General features: G+C 39.2%; 1 protein-coding gene and 1 pseudogene across 10 annotated transcripts in view; one reads left to right on the forward strand and one right to left on the reverse strand.

The window, feature by feature from the left end:
* Dcaf6 (DDB1 and CUL4 associated factor 6) overlaps positions 1-25,638 on the reverse strand; it is a 131,407-nt gene that overhangs the window by 94,389 nt on the left and 11,380 nt on the right. For all 10 annotated transcript variants that reach the window (XR_373618.2, XR_001778389.2, XR_865654.2 and 7 more), the window contains exons 2-3: positions 5,366-5,427; positions 414-506 (exon numbers count right to left, since the gene is read on the reverse strand). Coding sequence is in view for 5 of the 10 variants with exons in the window: in XM_006497004.2 (XP_006497067.1) it covers positions 414-506; positions 5,366-5,427 (155 nt within the window). In the remaining 5 variants the exon portion in view is untranslated. The remainder of the gene's footprint in view (positions 1-413; positions 507-5,365; positions 5,428-25,638) is intronic.
* On the forward strand, positions 16,737-16,821 carry Gm24637 (annotated as a pseudogene).

The raw sequence follows: 25,638 nt of genomic DNA on the forward strand, positions 1-25,638 counted from the left end.
TTGTCCACTTGGATAAAGTAAAGAACATTTAACTCTTGTAGAGTCTAAAGCACACTGAAAACTTAAATGTTAAATATTCCAACAGTGCATAGTTTTGCATACCTTTAATCTCAGCCCACAGGAGGCAGAGGCATGGTATCTCTGTGAGTTCAAGGCCAGCCTGGTCTACATAGTGAGTTCCAGGATAGCCAGAGCTACATAGTGAGATCCTGCCTCAAAAACCACCAACTGACCACACAAGAAAAAACCTCACATATCCCAAAGGAAACTGTGGTACCTACATGTGACAATGTCTAAATTACATAATTAAGTTTAATGAAGATGATAGTCTAATATAAATGCATATCCTATGATTACAATTCCCTTTTTGCTAGCTTCTTTAACATTAAATTATACATATTTAGCCACTTTACCTTTCTGCTGTATGGATTACTAATTACAAGTTTAGTGTCATCAGAGCCAGATAAAATATATTCTCCAGTGTCATTCCAACAGATTGTATTAACCTAAAAAAAGAAAAAACAGAAAAGAAGCATAAACAAATTGGACATAAAAAGAAGTAAGCCGTCTTTCACTTACCAGTGTTACAAAATTTACAACACTAGTAAAACTACTATCAATGAAAGAAAGTTTATAGGTTGAAACCAGACTTCAGTTCTCAATTCACATACAAAAGGCCTGAAATCACTGTTATACGCTAAAAGGCTCAAGAAACTACTAGAAAAATCAACAATTGTTCTTGGATCCTCCAGACAAACTGCTACCACCAGGACACCAGGTGTCCTGACTTGAGAGGAACTGAAAGCTCTGCAGGGAACAATCCCTAGGCAAGAAAACTTGAATTACAACACACTAAGGGCGCTGATAAAGTAGACGATAGATGAGAATAGGAGATCTAAAGCAGACAGGGTGATTCTTAAAAAGAACAGTAGAGTAATGCTAGACATCAAAAAGAAACTAACACAAGTGAAGATGGCTTTGATAGGCTCAATAACATATTGATATAGTTGAAGAAATGACTTTGGGATATACAGAAACCTTTAAAACCACAAAGGAAACAAAGTTTGGGGTATGGGAGAGGGGAAGCCACTAGAATATCCAAGGACTGTGATACAAACACAAAAGGTACATGATCCATGTTTAATGGAAAACACCAAAAGACTAACGTAAGAAAGGGCAGAAATATTTGAAATAATGACAGAATTGCCTTCAAAATAGTATCAGCTAAGTACAGATTCAGGGTACTCAGAGGAAGCTGAGAAGAACAAATAACCAAAGAGCATCAAGTATTCGAAGAAAGTCCTGGAAAGAGGCCACAAAAGCTGGTTGCCTGATCAGATCCTCAGTGATGTGCAGGGGCTGGAGCACTACAGGTCCCACATCTGATTACAATTTACTTTGGGCTATCTTTAGCTCCCTTTGTAGCTATCCCTTGCCCACACTTTTCTGATCTAACATCCTTGTGACTATCAGGGGAAAACTTTTAGAAAGTATTAACTGAGCTGGGGAGATGGCGCAGTGGTTAAGAGCACTGACTGTTCTTCCTAGAGATCCTGAGTTCAATTCCCAGCAACCACATGGTGGCTCACAACCTTCGGTAATGGGATCTGATGCCCTCTTCTGGTGTGTGTGAAGACAGCTACAGTGTACTTACATATAATAATAAATAAATCTTTTTTTTCAAATGTGTTAACTTAGCTTCCACCAACCCAAAGCTAACAATGATCAGGTAACACCTAAAACCTAGAGACAGCCTGAGACCGCGCTTTCCCCCACTTTACTATGCTCACCTGACCGCTGACATATTTTTTAAGTGTCTTCTGACTTACAATTGTCTTTTTTCTGTTACTATAAAGATTTCAGGAAACAGTTACTGCATTGACCATGGAATTCAGGGATGTCTAAATCTGTGTTCCTGGGCCACCATCATTCATATCTGGCTCCAGAATAAACTCTTGTTGGGTTTTGAGGTGAGAACTGTGTTTCTTACATAACAAATAAATGAGTATCTTTCAAGCTAAAGAAAATCAAAGATAAAGAAAACAATCTGAAAGAAGCCAGAAGAAAATCCTTATCCATAGAGGATAAGATAATAATGTCATCTGACTTCTCAGAAATGCAAATAAGAAGTACAGAATGAAATTAAAGTGCTGAGAGACAACAAACATTCACAAGAAAATCTGTACTCACCCTTTCAAAATTACACTAAATAAAGATGCTCTCCAACAAACAAAAATTGAGAACATTTGTCTCTAGGAAAATGGCCGTGCAAGAAATGTTTAAGAAGTTCTTTAGAGAAAGGGAAAATTAACAGGTGGGAAAATTTGGATCCATATAGAGAAAATAATATGGCTAGAAAGAAAAATCAACATTAAGAACACTGGCTGCTCTTCTAGAAGACCAGAGTTGCCAGCACCTACTCTGATCCTCTCTCAATGACTTGTAACTGACTCCAGCTCTAAGAGGATGCAATGCCTCTGACTTCCAAGGACAAACATATAGGCCACAGAGCAAGATCTAGGTTAACCAGGGCTACCTATCAAGCAAGGCCTTATCAAGCAGGGGCAGTGGTGGCACACAACTTTAATGCCAGCACTCAGGAGGCAGAGATAGAGGCAGGCAGACCTAGGCAGCCTGGTCTGCAGAGTGAGTTCCAGAACAGCCAAGGCTACACAGACACCCTGTCTTGAAAAACCAAAAAACCCCGTTTTTGTTTTTTTTAATGTAAAACGGAACAAACAAAAATATACATCTACTATATGATTTATTTATTCTACTCCTAGTATCTATCAAGAAGAATAAAAAACCAGTATAACTTCCTAGTCTCCAGTAAGAAACAATGTCCATCAGCAGGTGAATAGTCAAATTACAGTATACCTATACAATGAACACTCAGCAATAACAAATAACTACTTGACATCCTCAACAACAATGAACCACAAAATGATTATTCTAAGTTAAGTCTAAACTTAGTAATTCTAAGTAAGAAGTTAAACACCAAAATAATGCAGGGCCAGAGGTGCACAGCTCAGTAGTAGAACACTTGAGCAGCAAGCACAGGGCTTTGAGCTTCATCTGTGGCATAGTGGGAAAGTGGTAGATGATTCCACTGATTAAAATTCTAGAAAATATAAATAACACTACAATTAACTGATAACCCACTATCACCAGGATCAGCCTAAAAATGAAAATAAATTTACCAAGGGATTGACTAGGGGTAATTACGGTAATGAGACATGAAAGGGTGAATTGCTCATTGCAGGTGGTTAATACTTATTAGCTGAGTTGATGGCTTCACCAATATATACATACATTTAAATTCACCAAAGTGTACATTTTAACTAAGTACCGTTACCTATGGTCTCTGAAAGTGCCCAATATCATCTATAAAAGTGAAGTCAACTACATCAATAAGCCTTCTAAAATCTCCATCAAAATTGTAATGCAAATAAGTTAATTGACAAAATCAACTTAAAAACTGATTAGACATTCTTATCAGCTACACTAGATGCAAGGCTGCACATTTATAGCCTGTAATATTACTGAGTAACATAATAATGTCCAATCTAGAATTTTATGCCCACTCAAATAATGAATCAGGTTTAAAGGCAAATAAAAAGGAGGCCTGAAGTGGTGAGAAAGTTTACTTTCTTCTCCAAAATACCTGAGAACACAGTAAGACCTAAAAGAAAAAATTAAAGGCCAGAAATATAGATAATACCAAATTTATTTGCAACTAACATTTGAAAATCTTTCTTTGGATGTGGTAAAAGGTTTGGTCTTATAAAACCCGGCATATAGCACACTCTTACCCTCTTCAGTGAACAATTCCTAAGTAACCAACATGCTAAGAATTCCTGGATATTTATTCTCCTGGATATTTTATTCATTTAGTATCTTCCTGAAGAAAATCTCTGAAGAGGTGTCTCAGTCTAAATGTGTGAATAGGGGTAGGGGCCAGTTTGTTGACTATGAATATATATGTTCATATATGCTATAATGACATATAGTAAACAATGAGAAAAGCTAGCATAAAGACGTGGATTAAGTATACTGTTCAATTAGGGAAGGTTTTCCTGTTAAGTAACACTTCAAAGAGGGATAAATGAAAGTAAGCTTCACAGAGCTGTGGAAGAGAGTTCCGGTTATAAGATGTAAAATATATAAGATAGAAGCCAGGTATGGGGTGCATGCCTAAAATCCTCACACTTGAGAAGCTGTGACAGATAACGGACTCAACGATAGCTCAGCCTGCAGTGAGTTCCAGTTCAGAAGAATTCTCTCTTCTATCTTCTCTCTCTCTCTCTTCTCTTTTCTCTCTCCCTCTCTCTCTCTCTCTCTCTCTCTCTCTCTCTCTCTCTCACACACACACACACAGAATCTAAATGTAATTTTAGAAACTGTTTTGTTTTTGAGACAAGGTTTAGAAAATTATTTTAAAGAAGAAGACCAGTAAGCCAAGAAGACACAAACAAAGCAGGTCAATGAGGCAGAGGGAAAACAAAAACATAGTATTAGCAGAAAAGCATTTCAATGGTGAGGAGAAATTCTAATGAGTTAAATTTCTAAGAAGCAAGCTTGGACTCTATAGAGATATGAGAATCATAAATACCTTCATACAAGCAACTTCAGTAGAGTTATTAAAATGGAAGCCTTATGAGAAAATGCACGTGGCCTTCAGACACCACAAAACCAAACCTTGCACACACTTTTCTAAATTAAAAAATGTGCTGGAGCACAGATGTGTGTATGTGAATATGTTCAAAACATACTGTATAAAATTCTCAAAGGGAAAAAATTTCAAATATACTTGTGTTTTGTTATGTGTTTGTGTGTGTCTCAGGCTGGCCTTGAACACTACATAGCTGAAGATGACCTTGAATTCCTGATCCTCTGGTCTTTTTCTCACATGTACTGGGATTACAAATACCCATCTAGCACACTTTAATGCTTTAATTGAAAACCTTTATTCCCACCACTCACTAACCCCCTTGTTTCTTTTCTTAACCTTTCTCTCTCTCTCTCTCTCTCTCTCTCTCTCTCTCTCTCTCTCTCTCTCTCTCTCCCTCTCTTTCTTTCTTTCATAGGGGGGTGTGGTAGGAAGATGGATGGGGGCAGGGTCTCACTGTATAGCCCTGGCTGGTCTAGAACTCACTTTGTGAGTCAGGTTGGCCTTGAAATCAAGATTATTACCTGCCTTGGCTTCCCACATACAAGGATTAAAACTGTGTGTCATCATAACTTACCTATTTTCCCATTCTTAAAAGTCAGTTTAATCCATTCTAGGAAGATTAGGACATTTCATCAGAAATTTATTACAGACATTATTAAAGCCATTTATAGTTAAGAGTTAACCATTACTTACACAGCCATCATGCACATTTAAAGTTGCTTCAAGTTTTAATCTTTGGATAAATTCTCTTCTTCCTGTTTAAAAAGAATGAATTCAATAAATCATACAATCTTCATTGAAATTAAGAGCGTACAACCTGACACAAATGATTCAACATCTAATTTTAGCTCTACCATTTATAAAGTGAGTATTAGACAAACTAACCCTCTACAGTCTATTTCCTTATTAACATAACTAACTTACAAAAGACAACACGGCATCTGAACCCCAGTAAATTCTTGTTTCTCCATCTATTCACTTTACAAATAGTGTTCCAGATAATGTTCTAGAAGCAAGAAATACAGGGCTCCCTTGGGCAATAAAAAAGACAATAAAAGGTGTATCTGTTATGAAGGCATTTAGCAGAAAAATAAAAAATAAAAGGGATGAAAGAGGGCTGGTAGGGATGTGTGTGAAGTTTTTAATTTTAAACAGGGTAGAAAATAGTAATAATAAGATGCACCAATTTTAAAATAAGGAGTTTTACATTTTTATTTATGTGCATAAGTGTTTTACCTGCAAGTATGTATGAACACTGTGTACAAACTCAGGTTCTTTGAAAGAACAACAAGTGCTCTAACTGCTGAGCTATCGCTTCAGTCATCAATATTTTAAACAAATATATAGTAGAAAATGTATAAGAAAAACCAGCCTGAATGGCCATTAAGAGCAAGATAGTTTAAATGATGCAAAAATAGGGTTAAGTTCCATTTTTGAAAAATGATAAATGTCTCCAAGAAATGAATCATCTTTACCAAAGATAGACCAGAAAGCATGCTTAGTCAGCACCTGCAATGAAAGGTGAATTCATAACAAAGAGCCACAATTACCTGAATAACCAGGCTGCTGAGTTACCAAGATTATACTAAATTCTACATTCTGTCATGAAGGAGAAGCTTCTGTGTCACACTTTCTTGCCATTCAAAGAAAAGATCCTCAAGTTAATTTGTTTGACTTCTTCACTTTAGGTTTCTCTTTTGTTTGGTTGGGGGTTTTTGTTTGTTTTATTTTGTTTTTTGTTTGTTTTCTTTTCAGACAGGGTTTTCCTGTGTGACTCTGGCTGTCCTGTAACTCATTCTGTAGACCAGGGAAGCCTCAAACTCAGAAATCTACCTGTCTCTGCCTCCTGAGAACTGGGATTAAAGGTATGTGCCACCACCATCCCTTCCTTCTTATTTTTAAGTGTTATGATGGCTAGGTAAAGGATAAACATAAAGATTTTTTAAATTAATTATAGGTGTTACCTAGGAAGGATTTGTTCTGTGATTCCAATTATAGATATTAATGTATTCTGTATTAACATTCAGTAATTTTTAAGCTTATAAACATTAAATATTTTATGATCCTGAGGATATATATATTTGTGTGTGTGTGTGTGTGTGTGTGTGTGTGTGTGTGTGTGTGTGTAAGATTTAGAATGGGGTAAGGGAGTGACTATAGAATTCCATGTATTTTAAAAATTATAATAGGTCATGAGGTCAAAATTAATACCTTAAAATGTCTTTTTTTTTTTCAGGAACAGAATGTTCAAGTTAAAGGATAAATTACATAAAGAAGCACTTGAATAAGACAGTCTAAAAGTATTTGAGTACCGGATCCCTGCACTAGAGACAAAAGAGAGAGAGAGAGAAAGAAAGAAAGAAGGAAGCTTCATCTGTTTTATGCACTTTATTATTTCTGTGATGCCTTATGTATGTCTTTGTAGTGGTACTTAAAAAATGCTGACTTCATTACTGTCCTTGTTTCTTAAAAAAAAAAAAAAAATCATCTCGCCAGGACACAACTTTTTTTTTTTTAAAGGTAGCTTAGTTTACCAAAATATATCAATGGGATAGTTCTTACAGCAATCACATTTGAAAATATAAATTTAGGCCAGGTGGTGGTGTCAGATGCTTTTAATCCCAGCAGGAAGGCAGAGGCAGGTGGAGTTTAAGGCCAGCCTGGTCTAAGGAGCAAGTTCTAGGACAGCAAGAACTACACAGAAAAACCCTGTCTTAGAAAAGAAAGAGAAAGGGGGGGAGGGAGAGGGGGGGGGGAAGGGGGAGAGGGAGAGGGGGAGAGGGAGAGAGGGAGGGAGAGGGAGAGAGAGAGAGAGAATAAACTTTCATACCTACAGGATGTATATTTTAAAAGTATAAATGAATCTTGAATTAGCAAGTTTAAAGTGTAGCAGCCATTTAAAAACTGGTTTCTTAATGTTTTTTTAAATATTAAAGTGTTTGATAAAACCATTTCTATGCAATATACATTGGTAAACAGAACATCATGGTATGTAATTTGAAAGCCCTTGACTATAAAAAAAATAACTGTTTTTATATAAGATTTTTACCTTTTAAAACTTTGTGAAGCAAATACCAGAGACTGTGCAACAGGTATATGTCATGAATTGTGTAGGGAAAGTATCTTTTTCCTTCCTTTTGTTTGCTATGTCATATATAGTGTATTAAGTGACTCTATAAATATAAATGTTTTATTAAAATATTATAAGTGTCATGCTTATATAATTGATTTTAAAGATAAAAAAACTAAGAAATTCAGTATCTTATAAACCACATTGCTCTACTGTTCTTTTTTTAAAATTCCCTGTCCCACCCCACCCATGTATGCTAAGTAAGGGATTATCTACCACCAAGCTATATTCTATGCCTATAATTAGCCTTTGAATCTTATTTTCAGTCTTTTAAAAAATAAAAATGTAAGAGACAGAAAAAAAGTTTTTTAAATCCTTTCCTTTTTGCCAAAGGTGGGATTGGTAATCTATCTGAATTAAAGTAATAAAGGTGCTCAATTTAATAATGTGATAAAATTACAAGTAGTAAATGCTAAAGTATTTGAAAAATTTTTTTAAAATGTACAGTCTGAATTTAAATGTCTAGACATAGCCATTTTGATCTAAACAAAATGGTGGTAGGTCATAAAAACATGGAAAATAAAATGAGTTGTTCTGCAAGAGCCCTCACATAGAAGGGCATGTGATACTATTAAATAAATAATTCCTGAATAATACTTTTGTGTGAATCTGGACACAAACTGATGGTGTTGTCTAGATATCCCACAAAAATGTGCTTTCAGAAGCCAAAACTGACCAAAAAATAAGCTTCAAGTTTAAAAAACCTGAGTTATTTCATATTAAACTCTTTTAACCCTTTTGGAATGGGAAAGCAGAGGGGTAAGATGTAGCTGCTAGAGTTTCTTGGTATCATGCTGGATCCACAAGGATTCGCCACAGGAAGAATCAGATTTTAATAAGGTTTGCAAGATTAGGTTTTGGTTGTTGCTCCCAGAGATTGAGTTACACCATTGTTTCAGAACTAAGTTTGTGTTGCGTTTTCCTTCACACGGGAGGCTCATCAGGGTTCAAGAGAGAAAGGTACGGCAGCAAAGCATGGGTTTGCCAGATATGCTCCACAAAGGCCGTGGGGGGATTTGAAGCACAGGGCTGGTGTACTCGTGACCCACCAGTAGGAACCTAGGGAGCTGAGTGGAAAGATTGTGGAGCTCAGTGTTAGAATCTCCATGAGATAAAAACAGGTCGTCCATTGTCCACCAGTGCATGGCTGGCCAGGCTGCCGGGGCAGAGGCACAAGCGTGGGCATGTGCCCGTTCTTATTTTTTAATATTTCCTGCAACAGGTGGCAAACCAACATGTTGGGTAAGAATCCATTAGAAATTTAAGATTATTAGCCTGAGAGTTTGAATTTCATTTTATTTATTTTCTTTTTTTAAGTAAGTAGCAAGGCAGCACTGTGAGGAGTCATGTGAGATGAGTCACATGCACTCAACTCAAGCTCAGGAATTGAAACAAAGAAACTGCTGGCAGGTTCTGAGGTCTGCTGCTGTGGGAAATGCAGGCTACTCTGAGTCAGAGAGCTGTAGAATGGAAGTTGCCTAATTCTTAAGGCAGAAATTGATTAACTGTGAATTTATAAAATTGGGATTATTTGCTTTTAGGATAGATTTATATACAGATTTTGTCCAAATCACGTGGGGAATTTTGCCTGCGGTTCAGAACTAGGATAGGGAAAATTAGTCACTGACTTCAAGTAGAGATGGCAGTGAACAGGTATTGGTAAAATAAATGTCTGTGGCTCCAGGCAGAAAGCCGAACAGATAAACAGTATAACAAGATGGCTGCTCTAGGCAGAGAGTTTAACAAGTAAAAACTAATTGCTTCCTATAGGCAGGTATTAGTGAAAGTTTGAATTAATTTCTTTAAAGATGGTATTAAATTATACTGCTCTAATACACCTTACAGGATACTCAAATCCTGTCTAACGAGGGCTCCACAGGAATTCTAGGTTTAAATTCTGTTTTGACTAGCTGCCTGCTTATAAGTAGGTACAGATAGAAATGTGAATCAACTATGTTAAGGTGGTATAAAGATATATTGCTCTAATACGCCTCACAGGATACTCAAATTCTGTCTAACATGGGCTCCATGGGAATTCTGGGTTATTATTCTGCATGGCAAAATAGAAAAGACCTAAGAATAGGCACATACAGTATTTTAGTTTACTTCATTTGTTTTGGATTGTTTTGGTGTGATGTTGAGTTTTGTGGTTATGTGAGTCTTCTCGGAGAGTGTGGGCCTGTGCACCAGAGGTTTTCCACGGAGATCCCTGGCCCGGCCTGGTGTGAGAGTTCCAGCAAAGGGAAGCAAGTGTAGACAGGGAGGAAAGTCACTTCCTCTGCTGAGATTGGTTCCACCTCTGCCTCTGCTATGCCTTCCCAGTTACTTGGTTACTCTGCCACCCTGCACTGAGTCTCCTCACTTGTGGCAGAGCTTCAGGTGGTATTTTGAAGAGCGCAGACCTCTTCCCAAGTGTTACAGCTCTTAGGAACAGAAGTGCTCTCGGACAACGGAATAGTTCTCACCCACCTTTAATCCTTCCAGATAGGATTCTTATACACAGTTTTGGGGTGGGTCAAGGATTGATAAGGAGTATTTCTCATTGACTTGCTCTGAGAGCTCTGGAGAAACCTTATTTGCATGGGGGGGGGGGGGGAGCTTGGTGCTGCTCCTACCTGACTGATGGCCACAAACCTCTCTGGGGTGGGGGTGAGGGGCTCTGGGAGGCTGTAGTTGCTACAGGAGCCAGGGGCCCAGGAGGCATGGCCAAAATCCTACTGTCTATTGAAGGCAGAAGTCACCTCTCACCAGGTCTCTGGGGTTCAAGGCCCATGCTCTACTGGGACCAGGCTGTTTGTGCACAGTTCACCGCCCCACAGGAGAGAGGTCAAAATAAAGGTTTTTCTGGTTACTGGCTCATGGATATGCTGATTTGGGGGAAAGGTTTTGTCTCTGCATTTTTAGAATATGGGATTAGTGTCTATACACCTTCCAGAGTAATATGGATCAGATTTGATAGAGGGAGACCCCCTGAAGAACTAGATTCCAGAGAATCAAACAAAAAAATTATCTTGATGATACTAAAATTTTGTTTTGAAATTTGCATATTACAGAATATATAGCCTTGGTGAATCTCATCATCAGACATGCTGAACTGACCTTCTTGAACTCCTGATGGATCCAGTCAGGACACAGGTATCAAAGACTAATCAATCATTGATGTGGCCTTCTTAAGGCCAACCAACTCCCCCATTTTCTCTACCTTCTCACTCCCCTTCAAAATATTTCAATTTGAAGAAGTTATGAAGAGTCATCGCCCCAGTTTCCTGGGCTTTGGGGCTGGAGGTGGTTATTAGAGGTTATATTTCTAGGGAATATAGAAATGGTTATAATTGAAACAGGGAGGAATAGCTAGGGTTGATTTCATAGCCATAATTTCATTTGGTAGAAATCTTTTTTTTTTTTTTTTTTTTTTTTTTGAGACAGGGTTTCTCTGTGTAGCCCTGGCTATCCTGGAACTCACTTTGTAGAGCAGGCTGACCTCGAACTCAGAAATCCGCCTGCCTCTGCCTCCCGAGTGCTGGGATTAAAGGCGTGCACCACCACTCCCGGCGGCATAAATCTTTTTATTTGTTACTAAGTTGAAATCGTAATTTCTTATTTTGCTACAGAATTGCTTTTGATGCAAAAATCAAGGTTTTCATTGGTGTAGATTTCTTCTATTGATACAGAAAATTTTAAAGTACAGGGCTTAGACCCAGTCCTTCTACAACTGTTTTTATAAACTGACTTGAGATGATTAAGCCTGTGAGTTAAGGGCCAAATAGCAAATCTGTGGCTCTGAGTTTATTATTAGGGTGTTTTCAGAGATGTTAATTAGAAATACCTGAGAGTAGTTAACAGAGAAGAGTCCAGATTACTTTATATAGATAGTTGGTTTTCAAAAACGTCAGAATTCCACAGAATGTGACAGTTAATGTTATTTATTCACTTGTTGAGACAAATTGGCTTCCCATTCATGGATTCAAAATAGCAACTGAGCATCTTACCTCCAGGTGAAGCTGCACATTTGTGGCTAGGTTGCCACTGGGCAGGAAATCGCCAATCTCTCCTACAAACCTGTACTGTTCTTGAAAGGACACAATTTACAGGTTAGGACAGCTTAATTCTGCCAAGACAGAGTAAGCTAGTCCTTAATATTCCTGTATCTCTAAGGTCTGTCAGATGATCCTGGGCCAGAAGGCTGAACACATGTTCCATCTTCCTGACTTACTGGGGCTGTATAGGTAGGCAGTTGTCTCTACAATTTGTTTCAGTTCTGAAAGCGGTGTTAGACTTCCTATATATTTTCAGTTAATGTTGGTCATTCTCAGATTTCTGATGGGGTTGAAAAACTACCTAGAGTCTCATAGCCAACCCACACTATTTACTTTGAGAGGATGGTTTTCAGATGGCATACTATCTAAAGCCAGGACATAAGTCACGGTAGAATCATAAGTCTTTTAATTTGGGGACAGATGACAATGTTCTATCTTAATGACATAAATGATGGACTGGGTGTTAGGATTATCTTATACTTTATAGATTACAAAATGGTAATAGTTGTGCTCTATTTATATTTGAGAGAAAGATTTTGTTTTTATTAGAACAGAGAGGGGGAAGTGTTGTGGATGGGCCTGGTGCTGTTCATGTGAACCAGTCACCTAATGAATAAAGGAGCCAATCACTGGGAAAAAATAAACTTTTGAACAGTATTAAAAATTACACATACTTAGATAATCAGTTTCTCCTCCCTCCTACTCCTCTCTGTCCCTCTCTCAAGAATCAGTGATCAAGTCCACGACCTTACACATGCTAGGCAATCACTCTACCACTGCACCACTTTCCCAGCCCCACCATTCCTTCTGAAGTCAGAGGGAAAGGATTATACCACACACAACACAGCAAGTAGTATGAGCTTTAAATTCATGTTGATCTCCTTGTCTCCCAAACCCACCTACCACCTTAAGAGAGCCTGAGTTGATCTTGTGTATATAATAAATGAGTTTAGATTACAACTGAAGAATGGACCTGAAGTCTTCTGGAAGAGCAAATGCTCTTAACCACTAAGCCATCTCTCTAGCCCTGAAAGACGAACTCTTCATTTGAGTAGCACCATTCCGTGGGCTTGGGTCTTAGACTTCATGAAAAGAAAGCTGGCTGAGCACACGCATTCATCTCCCCCTGCTTTCTGACGGTGGATACAGCATACCCAGCAGTCTCAAGCCCTTGACACTATAAGCCTTCTCACTGTGATGAACTATTAACTGCACAAAACCAATCCCTTCTCCCTTAAGTTGCTTTTGTCAGGGTAGTTTATCACAAAAGTCAGAGAATAATTAATACACCTTGAAAACAGCCTTATTTCAGGCAAAGATGAAGTACCAGTGGATGAGGGCATAAATCACCTATCTTTAATGAGTGGGGAAAGGCACCTTTCCAGCTTTGCAATGAAGTTTCCATTCAATAATCAAAAAGGAAATATATGGTTAACTATGAACTTGCTTTATCTCAGTTAATCTAAACCATGTTTCCCAGAATTCATCCCAGGAATGAATTCTATCATTAAACAGGATAGATATTTATATAAAATTTGGGAAGATGAAAGAAAAACACCATCAGTATTGGTTTGTGTCTACAGAAGGTTGGAGCAGATGCTCTCAAAGCTCACAAATGCGGCTAGCTGTTGACTCACCTTGATGAAATGGCACAACTAGTCCTGTAACTGTACCACTTCCCTGTGGTTCATCCTTTCTTCAAATTCTGAGCCAACTGTACACTCAATATTAAAAGAGCATATAGTTTTTTCCTACGGAATGTCCACCTAGATTATATTCTCCAATCTAATTAATGTCTAGCAGTCTATGTCTTAAGAGATCTAGCTTGTGCTTATAAAGGGGACAAGCTCTATCATTAGACATGATAGACAGTCATATTTATATAAAATTTGGGAAGATGAAAGTAAAACACCACAGATATTGGTATTCAATATTCAAGCTTGTCCTTGCTTCCTTCCACTTTACACTACCTTCCCTTCCCAACTGTGTTGGAGGATGGTTTTGTGCGCTGTGTATTCAATACTGAATTCTATGCCCAGATACCTGGTTGCTGTCCAGATGATGACATGGTCAAGCATCTCCAGTCTCAATGTTATGTAAAAATTGTTTACACCACTTCTGGTTGGTTAATAAAGTGCTGATCTACCAACAGCTGGGCAGGAGGACAGGGCAGGACCGCTGTCTGATCTGGTCAGGGAGTCCCAAGGAGACCAGAAAAAAGTGAGAGAGGAGGTGTGAAAAAACCACATAGAGAGACCAGGATGATTTGCCTTGAGATCTTGATGAGAAAGCAACCATGAGGCCACACATAGACCAGAGAAAACTAGGGCCAAGACCAAATAGCAAATAACAGGACATTTGGCTGGGTAGTAGCACCTAGTTGGGTTAGATCAGAACCTGTCCAGCTTAGTGTGTGCAGCTTGTTAGTAAATATACCAGGTCTCCATGTCTTTATTTGAGAGCTAAAACGAGCTAGAACTGGCATAGAAACACCCTCCAGTTATCCCAGTACAAGGAGAACAGAGAGAACGCTCTAAGAAATACTTCTACATAACTGCCTATCCTATATAGATGTCAAGTCCCAGAGTCAGATACAGAGAGAACAACTTCTACAAATCTCTTTAATAAGGTCCCACAATAATAAGGTCAAGACTCATCTTTACGTGTATGCTTGTACCAGTTGTGCTGGTTAGGTTTTGTCAGCAACACAAATCTTAAAGAGTCATCTAGAAAGAAACCTCAATTGAGGAACTACCTCACTTGTTGGCTTGTGAGCATATCTATGTAGCATTTTCTGGATTAAGATTGATGTAGGACAGCCCAACTCACTGTGAGGGATGAAACCCACTGGCATGTGGCTTTGGCTGTATAAAAAAGCCACTCTGAAAGCAAGCTAAGGCATTTGCCATTGACTCTGCTTCTCTTTATGACAGACTCCAACCTATAAGCCTGTCAGGACAGTCCAGGAATAAAGTTGTATGAGGAGAATTATGAGTGCTTGTGAGAACACTCCAAGAAAACAAGACAAGAGCCTGTGACCTCAATTTCTTCAAAATATGGGATTGTTCTTGGAATGTGCTTTTGTCCCTCTCAGACAGACAGAACTGAGTGTACTTCAGATGACTCAGCACTGCTTGCTGTTGGTATTCAATTACATGTTTATAACATCCTATATATGTCTCAATGGAAAAACACTTTTGCCACTTATAGCTTGTCCTTATGGTTGTATACAGTTTGGTTTCATGAGAACTTTACTCAGGTGAACTTTCTTAACCCTCAGAGTATAAATTGTCTGATGCTCTGAATAAAGTTTACAATTGCATGAGACTTTAGTCTGCCTCATTTATCAACTCCATCCTCCTAGGTCCCACTGCTTCTAGAGCAATGACAGAAACCAAATAAATGCTTTCCTCTCCAGTTTGGTTAGTGTGCTATTACAGTAACACGTGGCTGTTTCTGTGACTGAACCCATGCACATTAAATGCCTTCAGTAAGCTTTGCATGGAAGGAAGATTTCAACTTAGTAAAGAATATCAATTAAAACAAACAAGAAAACTATAACTTATACTGTATGCAATAGTAAAATCAAAAACAAGACAAGAATGTTCACTTTCACTACAATTATTAAAGTCAGTACTGAGTTTAGCCTATGTAATAATAAAAAAATTAATTTTAATTTTTAACCTTTATTTTGACCTTTAATTTTTTATTTTTTAGGTTTTAGTTTATTTTTTTGTGTGAGTATCTACCTTCATGTATGTAGATATGTACGGTGCCTGAGGAAGCCAGAAAATGGTGTTAGATCCCCCTAGGACTGGGGTTACAGATGGTTGTGAGCTGCCCTGTGGGTGCTAGGAATTGAACCCAGGTCCTCTGGAAGAACAGCCTGTGATATTAACTGCTAAGCCATTTTTCTAGATCACAAGGAAGAATTTAAAATGCAGATTGAATAAGGGAAACACTTTCCTATAGGAAAAGAATATCAGCATACAAAATCTTTAGAAATATTTTTAAAACTCGTTCACTACTAATGTTTGAGTTGAGTGCAGATCAACAGAAGCAGTTATTTTGCTGCTGTTTTGCCTGGATAATTTTGTTGGAGGCAGGGTTTCCCATAAGGCAGACTGGCCTTCAACTCTACATAGCTAAGAATAACCTTAAACTACAGATCCTCCTTGTCTCTACCTCCCACGCATGAGGATTACACACCTGAGCCTCCTTAACCAGCTATGCAATCACACTTTTATTTAGTAACAGTGAACACGTGAAAACTGAATTTAAACCTGACACTATTCACAAGTGCACCACAGAAACCTAAGCTTTTCATTTAAGCATAAACATAAAAACTCACATAATGAGACCTATAACTTTATTAAAGTCCTAAATTAATGGAGTAACACATCATATTTATGAAGTACAAGACTCGGGATAATAAAGATATCAGTTTCCCTTCATCAACAACTGTCAAAATTCCAGCAATGAATCTGGACATATGGATAAGCTTATATAACAAATGATTCTGAAGGAGAAATTACTTTATCCTGATATTAAAGCACACTGTGTAACTATAGAAACAAGACACTACTATATTCTCAAAGGACACAAGAACAAATGAGAAAATTCAGACTCAGATACATTTTGTGAAAGAAAAAGAACCTTTTCAATAAACTGAGTGAGATACCCTTAATTAATTTTGAACTGAACTTTAGACCTACAAAAATTAACTCACAATAAAACCTAGATTGAAGTACAAAACTGTAAAATTTTAAGAAAAACTCCTAATAAAAAAAATTTTGAGGATCATGGCATGATACTAAAGTGCAGTTCATAAAAAATAATGATAAACTGGAAATCAGTTTCTTGCACCCATGTCCCTAGAGGCCTTGCAGGTATGGCTACTGCATACGGCAGGGAAGAGAGAGGCTATGCCTATGCTCAGATATTCTGACGTATGAACACTGAATGATTAGTAGCCTAACACTCTGAAAAAAGCAAGCCTGAAACAACCACCAATCCTGCACCCAGACAGGCTGGGACAGGCTGCCAGGATGGGAAGCAAGGTACAATTAGAAGAACCATGCCTGGTGGGCTCTGGGAAAGGGGGTGGGGACGGTGAGCCTGAGAAAGACAACCCTCAAAAGGGGTCCCTTGGGCCGGACAGGGGAGGAGCTAGCTCGAGATGACCACCAGACCAGCACCATGGGGCCTAGACAGGGAGCTAGCCAGAGATGACCACCAGTCTGGTGTCCCCCAGACCTTGGCCCAGCACCATAATGCATAGTGCAGCACAGTACTCCTGGGACAACCCCAGACAGTCAGAGACCCCAGTGGCTACTAAAGGAAGCAAGTGGTGGGGAAATGGAAGAGAAGCACAAGGGCACAATAAAGAGAGGCAGAACTGGAGACTCAAGGGTAGTGATGAACAGCCTGATGTGAGTAGCTGGTGATGCCATCTGGGATCATGGTGGGGTCCTGGCCTATGCTGTCACTGGGGACCATGTCTGGGTCTATGGCCCTGCAGTAGCAGGGGTCTGTTACCATCAAAGGCCAGGCAGACACCCTTTGATCTGTGCTGCCAACCAGGACATAGTGATGTTTAAGGACTATGCAGAACTGGCCCCACTCTTTATCTGGGCATCATGGGAGAGCTGGCTCTGGAGGCATGAGAGCAAGAGAACTGACCCCACCCACACTGTGAGAATTTTAGCTGAGCCAGCTGCTAGGATACCAGTGTGAGAAAACTGGCCCTACCACTCATCTCCCCTGCAGTGGCAGTGGCTTGAGTGAAGGAGAAACACCTTTATCCTTCACCACCTTGGCAGGCAGGAGAGCTAGCCCTGGGGTCATGAGAGCAGGAGAGCTGGCTTTGCCCATAACCTGCTGCAGCACTTGAGAGAATAAGTGCTCCAGGGTCCTGAACCTCACCTGGGCATCACAATAGAGCTGGCCCAGGATGTGGAGGCTGCAGATGAGCTGTCCCCAACCCCATGGGGTCAGCCCAGGAAAGCCAGCCCATCTTTGGTCTGCTGGGCGGTCTCCTGGAAGAGGGAAATATGCCCTCCTCCTCTCTGGCCATCTATGGCAAGTGGGAGAGTTGGCCTCAGGGTCACGAGAGTGGGAGAACTGACCATTTCTCTCACCAGCTGCAACACTCAGGAAGACAGGCCCTGCCCCTCTCCTAGGCAACAGGGTAGAGCTGGCTCTGGTTGGGGGAGTTGCTGGTGAGCTGGCCCTGGGGGTGTGAGAGCCAGTGTGAAAGCAGGAGAGCCTGTGGGCTGACCAGCGTAGTATCTCTCAGGCCCAGATCCAATTGACCCACTACAACATCTATCTACCCCATTGATGAACTACTGGAATGCATGAAGGAACCCATCCCACAGATCCAAAACTACAGAATCTTTATGACACAGGGCAACAACAGGATATCCAAAAGAAATCCCAGTGAGGGTCCAGTATTGATAAAGTAGCAGAAGCCAAAGGCCTCCTACTAGACCATTTAGTCACTGTAATGAACACCGGCAAGCAAAGAAGTGTGGACAAAAGGTTATATATACCATGGGACACACTATGACACACTACAGCTTCCACAATGAGAATATGTTTTTCCTTTGTTGGGTGAAGGGCAGGGATAAAGGGAGGGAGAACTGCGGTGAATGATGTGAAATTCACAAAGAACCAATGAAACGTTTTTAAAAACAAACAACAAAAAAAGCTCCTATAACAGAATAAAAGAAATAATATCAAAAGGAAAAGGGAAAAAAAGAAAAGAAAGGTGTATGTAGCCGAGAAGCAGTATCTAAAATAAAGAACTTAAAAAAGCGCAACCTCAATGCTGCCGCTGCTATTGTTCTCTTAACACTGCACAAATCTGACTCTCACTCCACAAGACAGCAGGTAAACAAGTAAGGTTTATACCATGACTTGCACAAAGCTGACTGCCTACAAATCCACCAGAGGGAAAGCACACAGGGAACAACTGCTCTCCACCACAGGAGTAAGCGAAATCCATCATTTCTGACCTGGAACAGTAGTCTGTAAGACGGGATGCTATCAGACGTTCCTATGTCCACTGAACTTCCAGCTCTGGCATGAAAACTCACCCAGGACTTCATAACCACATCTGCACTCCCAGCACACAACCACTAGTGCTTTTCAGGAAGCAAGTGAGCCCTATCTGGTTGGCCTTTTTAAAGTTACCAACTTGTCATGCTATTCAAGCCAAGTAAGACGACAGATATCATCTAATACATTGCACATACCAAGAACATGCTTATGTATTGTGGGGGCTAGGAAACAGCCTACATGGTAAAGGCACTGGGTGCCAAGATTGATAGCCCGAGTTAAATACCTGAAAACAACAGAAGAAAGGCAAGAACTGACTGCTAAAAAGTTATCCTTTGGTTTCTGTACACATGCTACTGCACACGTATACAAGACACACTGGGTCTCACTGTGTAGGCTCTGACTACCCTAAAACTCACTTTGGGGACCACGCTGGCCTCAAACTGGACAGATGCTCCTACCTCTGCCTCCCAAGTGCTGGCATCAAAGGTGTGACTCAAATAGCCTGATTCTTAACCCCAAATTAGAAACAACTGAACTATCTAAAAACAGATGAACAGATAAACATTTATACATTTATAAAGGAATAAATTATTGATGTACATAATTTAGATGTATTTCAAGACAATTATGCCAAATAAAAATCTAATCTGAAATAGTAAATATCATCATTTATAAGGTTACACACATTATGTGTCTATATAACACAGGAGTATATGAGACAGGTGTGTATTTGTCCAGGTTGGTATCAAACTTATGGACTTAAATATTCCAGCTGCTTATTCTTCTAGATAGTTTAGAATATAGTCATATGCCACAATAACCAATATATGACATCTCTGAAGTGACAAAACCCTGTGTTAAGAACAGAATTGTGGTTGTCAGGGTTATAGCAGTAAAGAAAAAGGTGGCACAAACAATCCATGTGGTGGAATTTTATGTTTTAACCACATAAATCCATAATTAGTAAACTAAAATTAACATTAATTTGTCAAAATAAATATTAGACTACACTGCATGGAACTAAATGTACACATATAAATGAATTCATGTAACATTACATACAATCATTCTAGTTTAAGAACTAAGTAGGTTAAAACTATGTAAGTACCATCTATGAACAACAGCTTAAATCTCACCGAAACTTAAAACATAAAAAGGATAATTTGCTCTAATAATAAGAGCCCAGAAATCAATATTGGTTCAAATCAATCCAAAAGCCCAATTTTAATCAGTGGAATGAATTAAAAAACTTCATTTTTAACTTTACTGTTGTGTGTGATGTGTGGGGGCAGGTCTATGCTATGGCGTACATATATAGGTCAGATGATAACTTTATGAAGTTGTTTTCTCCTCCTCCTGCTTGGGTTCTGAGGACTGAACTCAGATCATCATTGGGCAGCAAGACCTTTACCCACTGAGCCATCATGTCAGCTCCCAAATAACTTTTTAAAAGTTGTATTTACTGGCTTTTTAATTTTTTTTCATGTTTTGATCATATTTTCCCCTATTCCCATCGCCCTACATTCATAATTTTCTCAAAAATAAGATAAGATGGCTAAAAATACCAAACCAACCAAACAAGAATACACAAGTAACATGAATCTGGATTGTGTTGGCCAACTACGCCTTCCCTGGAGTGTGGTTGATATACATACCCAGTGTCACTCCATTAGAGAAAAATGATTTTTCCCTTTCCCAGTAGGTATCAATGGCAAATAGCTTACTGATTAGGGATGGCACTCTGTCCACAAAAAACAAACAAAAAATTCTGAAAAAAAAAAAAGTCTGACGAAATAAGTGCCCCGTTGTGATCAATGTCTCAGCAATCTAGCAATAGAAGACTTTCCTAATCTAAGGAGAAACTTTTCCTAATCTAAGGAGAAACTACAAAAATCTATAGCCAACAACACACTTAACAGAGACAATCTTTTACATTTATATTTATGGTGTAAATATTTTGCCTTCATGCATGTATATGTACCATGTGTGTGCAATGTCCATAGAGGCTCGGAAAGCCATGAGAACCCTTAGAAGTAGAGTTACAGACAGCTGTGAAACGAGCCTGCGTCTTCTGCAAGAGGAGTAGGTACTCTGAGACTTACTGTTCATTTCCCCACCGCAACCCCTCACCCTTGCACCCTCTATGTGCTTCTTTTTTTTTTAATTAGGTATTTAGCTCATTTACATTTCCAATGCTATACCACAAGTCCCCCATACCCACCCACCCCCACTCCCCTACCCACCCACTCCCCCTTTTTGGCCCTGGCGTTCCCCTGTACTGGGGCATATAAATTTTGCGTGTCCAATGGGCCTCTCTTTCCAGTGATGGCCAACTAGGCCATCTTTTGATACATACGCAGCTAGAGTCAAGAGCTCCGGGGTACTGGTTAGTTCATAATGTTGTTCCACCTATAGGGTTGCAGATCCCTTTAGCTCCTTGGCTACTTTCTCTAGCTCCTCCATTGGGAGCCCTGTGACCCATCCATTAGCTGACTGTGAGCATCCACTTCTGTGTTTGCTAGGCCCCGGCATAGTCTCACAAGAGACAGCTACATCTGGGTCCTTTCGATAAAATCTTGCTAGTGTATGCAATGGTGTCAGTGTTTGGATGCTGATTATGGGGTGGATCCCTGGATATGGCAGTCTCTACATGGTCCATCCCTTCGTCACAGCTCCAAACTTTGTCTCTGTAAATCCTTCCATGGGTGTTTTGTTCCCACTTCTAAGGAGGGGCATAGTGTCCACACTTCAGTCTTCATTTTTCTTGAGTTTCATGTGTTTAGGAAATTGTATCTTATATCTTGGGTATCCTAGGTTTTGGGCTAATATCCACTTATCAGTGAGTACATATTGTGTGAGTTCCTTTGTGAATGTGTTACCTCACTCAGGATGATGCCCTCAATGTCCATCCATTTGGCTAGGAATTTCATAAATTCATTCTTTTTAATAGCTGAGTAGTACTCCATTGTGTAGATGTACCACATTTTCTGTATCCATTCCTCTGTTGAGGGGCATCTGGGTTCTTTCCAGCTTCTGGCTATTATAAATAAGGCTGCTATGAACATAGTAGAGCATGTGTCCTTCTTACCAGTTGGGGCATCTTCTGGATATATGCCCAGGAGAGGTATTGCTGGATCCTCCGGTAGTACTATGTCCAATTTTCTGAGGAACTGCCAGACTGATTTCCAGAGTGGTTGTACAAGCCTGCAATCCCACCAACAATGGAGGAGTGTTCCTCTTTCTCCACATCCACGCCAGCATCTGCTGTCACCTGAATTTTTGATCTTAGCCATTCTCACTGGTATGAGGTGGAATCTCAGGGTTGTTTTGATTTGCATTTCCCTGATGATTAAGGATGTTGAACATTTTTTCAGGTGCTTCTCAGCCATTCGGTATTCCTCAGGTGAGAATTCTTTGTTCAGTTCTGAGCCCCATTTTTTAATGGGGTTATTTGATTTTCTGAAGTCCACCTTCTTGAGTTCTTTATATATGTTGGATATTAGTCCCCTATCTGATTTAGGATAGGTAAAGATCCTTTCCCAATCTGTTGGTGGTCTTTTTGTCTTATTGACGGTGTCTTTTGCCTTGCAGAAACTTTGGAGTTTCATTAGGTCCCATTTGTCAATTCTCGATCTTACAGCACAAGCCATTGCTGTTCTGTTCAGGAATTTTTCCCCTGTGCCCATATCTTCAAGGCTTTTCCCCACTTTCTCCTCTATAAGTTTCAGTGTCTCTGGTTTTAAGTGAAGTTCCTTGATCCACTTAGATTTGACCTTAGTACAAGGAGATAAGTATGGATCGATTCACATTCTTCTACATGATAACAACCAGTTGTGCCAGCACCAATTGTTGAAAATGCTGTCTTTCTTCCACTGGATGGTTTTAGCTCCCTTGTCGAAGATCAAGTGACCATAGGTGTGTGGGTTCATTTCTGGGTCTTCAATTCTATTCCATTGGTCTACTTGTCTGTCTCTATACCAGTACCATGCAGTTTTTATCACAATTGCTCTGTAGTAAAGCTTTAGGTCAGGCATGGTGATTCCACCAGAGGTTCTTTTATCCTTGAGAAGAGTTTTTGCTATCCTAGGTTTTTTGTTATTCCAGATGAATTTGCAAATTGCTCCTTCTAATTCGTTGAAGAATTGAGTTGGAATTTTGATGGGGATTGCATTGAATCTGTAGATTGCTTTTGGCAAGATAGCCATTTTTACAATGTTGATCCTGCCAATCCATGAGCATGGGAGATCCTTCCATCTTCTGAGTTCTTCTTTAATTTCTTTCTTCAGAGACTTGAAGTTTTTATCATACAGATCTTTCACTTCCTTAGTTAGAGTCACGCTGAGATATTTTATATTATTTGTGACTATTGAGAAGGGTGTTGTTTCCCTAATTTCTTTCTCAGCCTGTTTATTCTTTGTAAAGAGAAAGGCCATTGACTTGTTTGAGTTTATTTTATATCCAGCTACTTCACCGAAGCTGTTTATCAGGTTTAGGAGTTCTCTGGTGGAATTTTTGGGGTCACTTATATATACTATCATATCATCTGCAAAAAGTGATATTTTGACTTCCTCTTTTCCAATTTGTATCCCCTTGATCTCCTTTTGTTGTCGAATTGCTCTGGCTAATACTTCAAGTACTATGTTGAAAAGGTAGGGAGAAAGTGGGCAGCCTTGTCTAGTCCCTGATTTTAGTGGGATTGCTTCCAGCTTCTCTCCATTTACTTTGATGTTGGCTACTGGTTTGCTGTAGATTGCTTTTATCATGTTTAGGTATGGGCCTTGAATTCCTGATCTTTCCAGAACTTTTATCATGAATGGGTGTTGGATCTTGTCAAATGCTTTTTCTGCATCTAAGGAGATGATCATGTGGTTTTTGTCTTTGAGTTTGTTTATATAATGGATTACATTGATGGATTTTCGTATATTAAACCATCCCTGCATCCCTGGAATAAAACCTACTTGGTCAGGATGGATGATTGCTTTAATGTGTTCTTGGATTTGGTTAGCGAGAGTTTTATTGAGGATTTTTGCATCGATATTCATAAGAGAAATTGGTCTGAAGTTCTCTATCTTTGTTGGATCTTTCTGTGGTTTAGGTATCAGAGTAATAGTGGCTTCATAAAATGAGTTGGGTAGAGTACCTTCTACTTCTATCTTGTGAAAAAGTTTGTGCAGAACTGGAATTAGATCTTCTTTGAAGGTCTGATAGAACTCTGCACTAAACCCGTCTGGTTCTGGGCTTTTTTTGGCTGGGACACTATTTATAACTGCTTCTATTTCTTTAGGGGATATGGGACTGTTTAGAAGGTCAACTTGATCCTGATTCAACTTTGGTACCTGGTATCTGTCCAGAAATTTGTCCATTTCGTCCAGGTTTTCCAGTTTTGTTGAGTATAGCCTTTTGTAGAAGGATCTGATGGTGTTTTGGATTTCTTCAGGATCTGTTGTTATGTCTCCCTTTTCAGTTCTGATTTTGTTAATTAGGATTTTGTCCCTGTGCCCTCTAGTGAGTCTACCTAAGGGTTTATCTATCTTGTTGATTTTCTCAAAGAACCAACTCCTCGTTTGGTTAATTCTTTGAATAGTTCTTCTTGTTTCCACTTGGTTGATTTCACCCCTGAGTTTGATTATTTCCTGCCGTCTACTCCTCTTGGGTGAATTTGCTTCCTTTTTTTCTAGAGCTTTTAGATGTGTTGTCAAGCTGCTAGTATGTGCTCTCTCCCGTTTCTTCTTGGAGGCACTCAGAGCTATGAGTTTCCCTCTTAGAAATGCTTTCATTGTGTCGCAAAGGTTTGGGTACGTTGTGGCTTCATTTTCATTAAACTCTAAAAAGTCTTTAATTTCTTTCTTTATTCCTTCCTTGACCAAGGTATCATTGAGAAGAGTGTTGTTCAGTTTCCACGTGAGTGTTGGCTTTCTATTATTTTTTTGTTATTGAAGATCAGCCTTAGTGCATGGTGATCTGATAGGATACATGGGACAATTTCAATATTTTTGAATCTGTTGAGGCCTGTTTTGTGACCTATTATGTGGTCAATTTTGGAGAAGGTACCATGAGGTGCTGAGAAGAAGGTATATCCTTTTGTTTTAGGATAAAATATTCTGTAGATATCTGTCAGATCCATTTGTTTCATCACTTCTGTTAGTTTCAGTGTGTCCCTGTTTAGTTTCTGTTTCCATGATCTGTCCATTGGTGAAAGTGGTGTGTTGAAGTCTCCCACTATTATTGTGTGAGGTGCAATGTGTGCTTTGAGCTTTACTAAAGTTTCTTTAATGAATGTGGCTGCCCTTGTATTTGGAGCATAGATATTCAGAATTGAGAGTTCCTCTTGGAGGATTTTACCTTTGATGAGAACGAAGTGCCCCTCCTTGTCTTTTTTGATGACTTTGGGTTGGAAGTCAATCTTATCGGATATTAGGATGGCTACTCCAGCTTGTTTCTTCATACCATTTGCTTGGAAAATTGTTTTCCAGCCTTTCATTCTGAGGTAGTGTCTATCTTTTTCTCTGAGATGTGTTTCCTGTAAGCAGCAAAATGTTGGGTCTTGTTTGTGTAGCCAGTTTGTTAGTCTATGTCTTTTTATTGGCGAGTTGAGACCATTGATGTTAAGAGATATTAAGGAAAAGTAATTGTTGCTTCCTTTTATTTTTGTTGTTAAAAGTTGGCATTCTGTTCTTGTGGCTGTCTTCTTTTAGGTTTGTTGAGGGATTACCTTCCTGTTTTTTTCTAGGGCG

The sequence above is a fragment of the Mus musculus genome, chromosome 1, assembly GCF_000001635.26.
Source record: "Mus musculus strain C57BL/6J chromosome 1, GRCm38.p6 C57BL/6J".
Classification (NCBI taxonomy): Eukaryota; Metazoa; Chordata; class Mammalia; order Rodentia; family Muridae; genus Mus; species Mus musculus.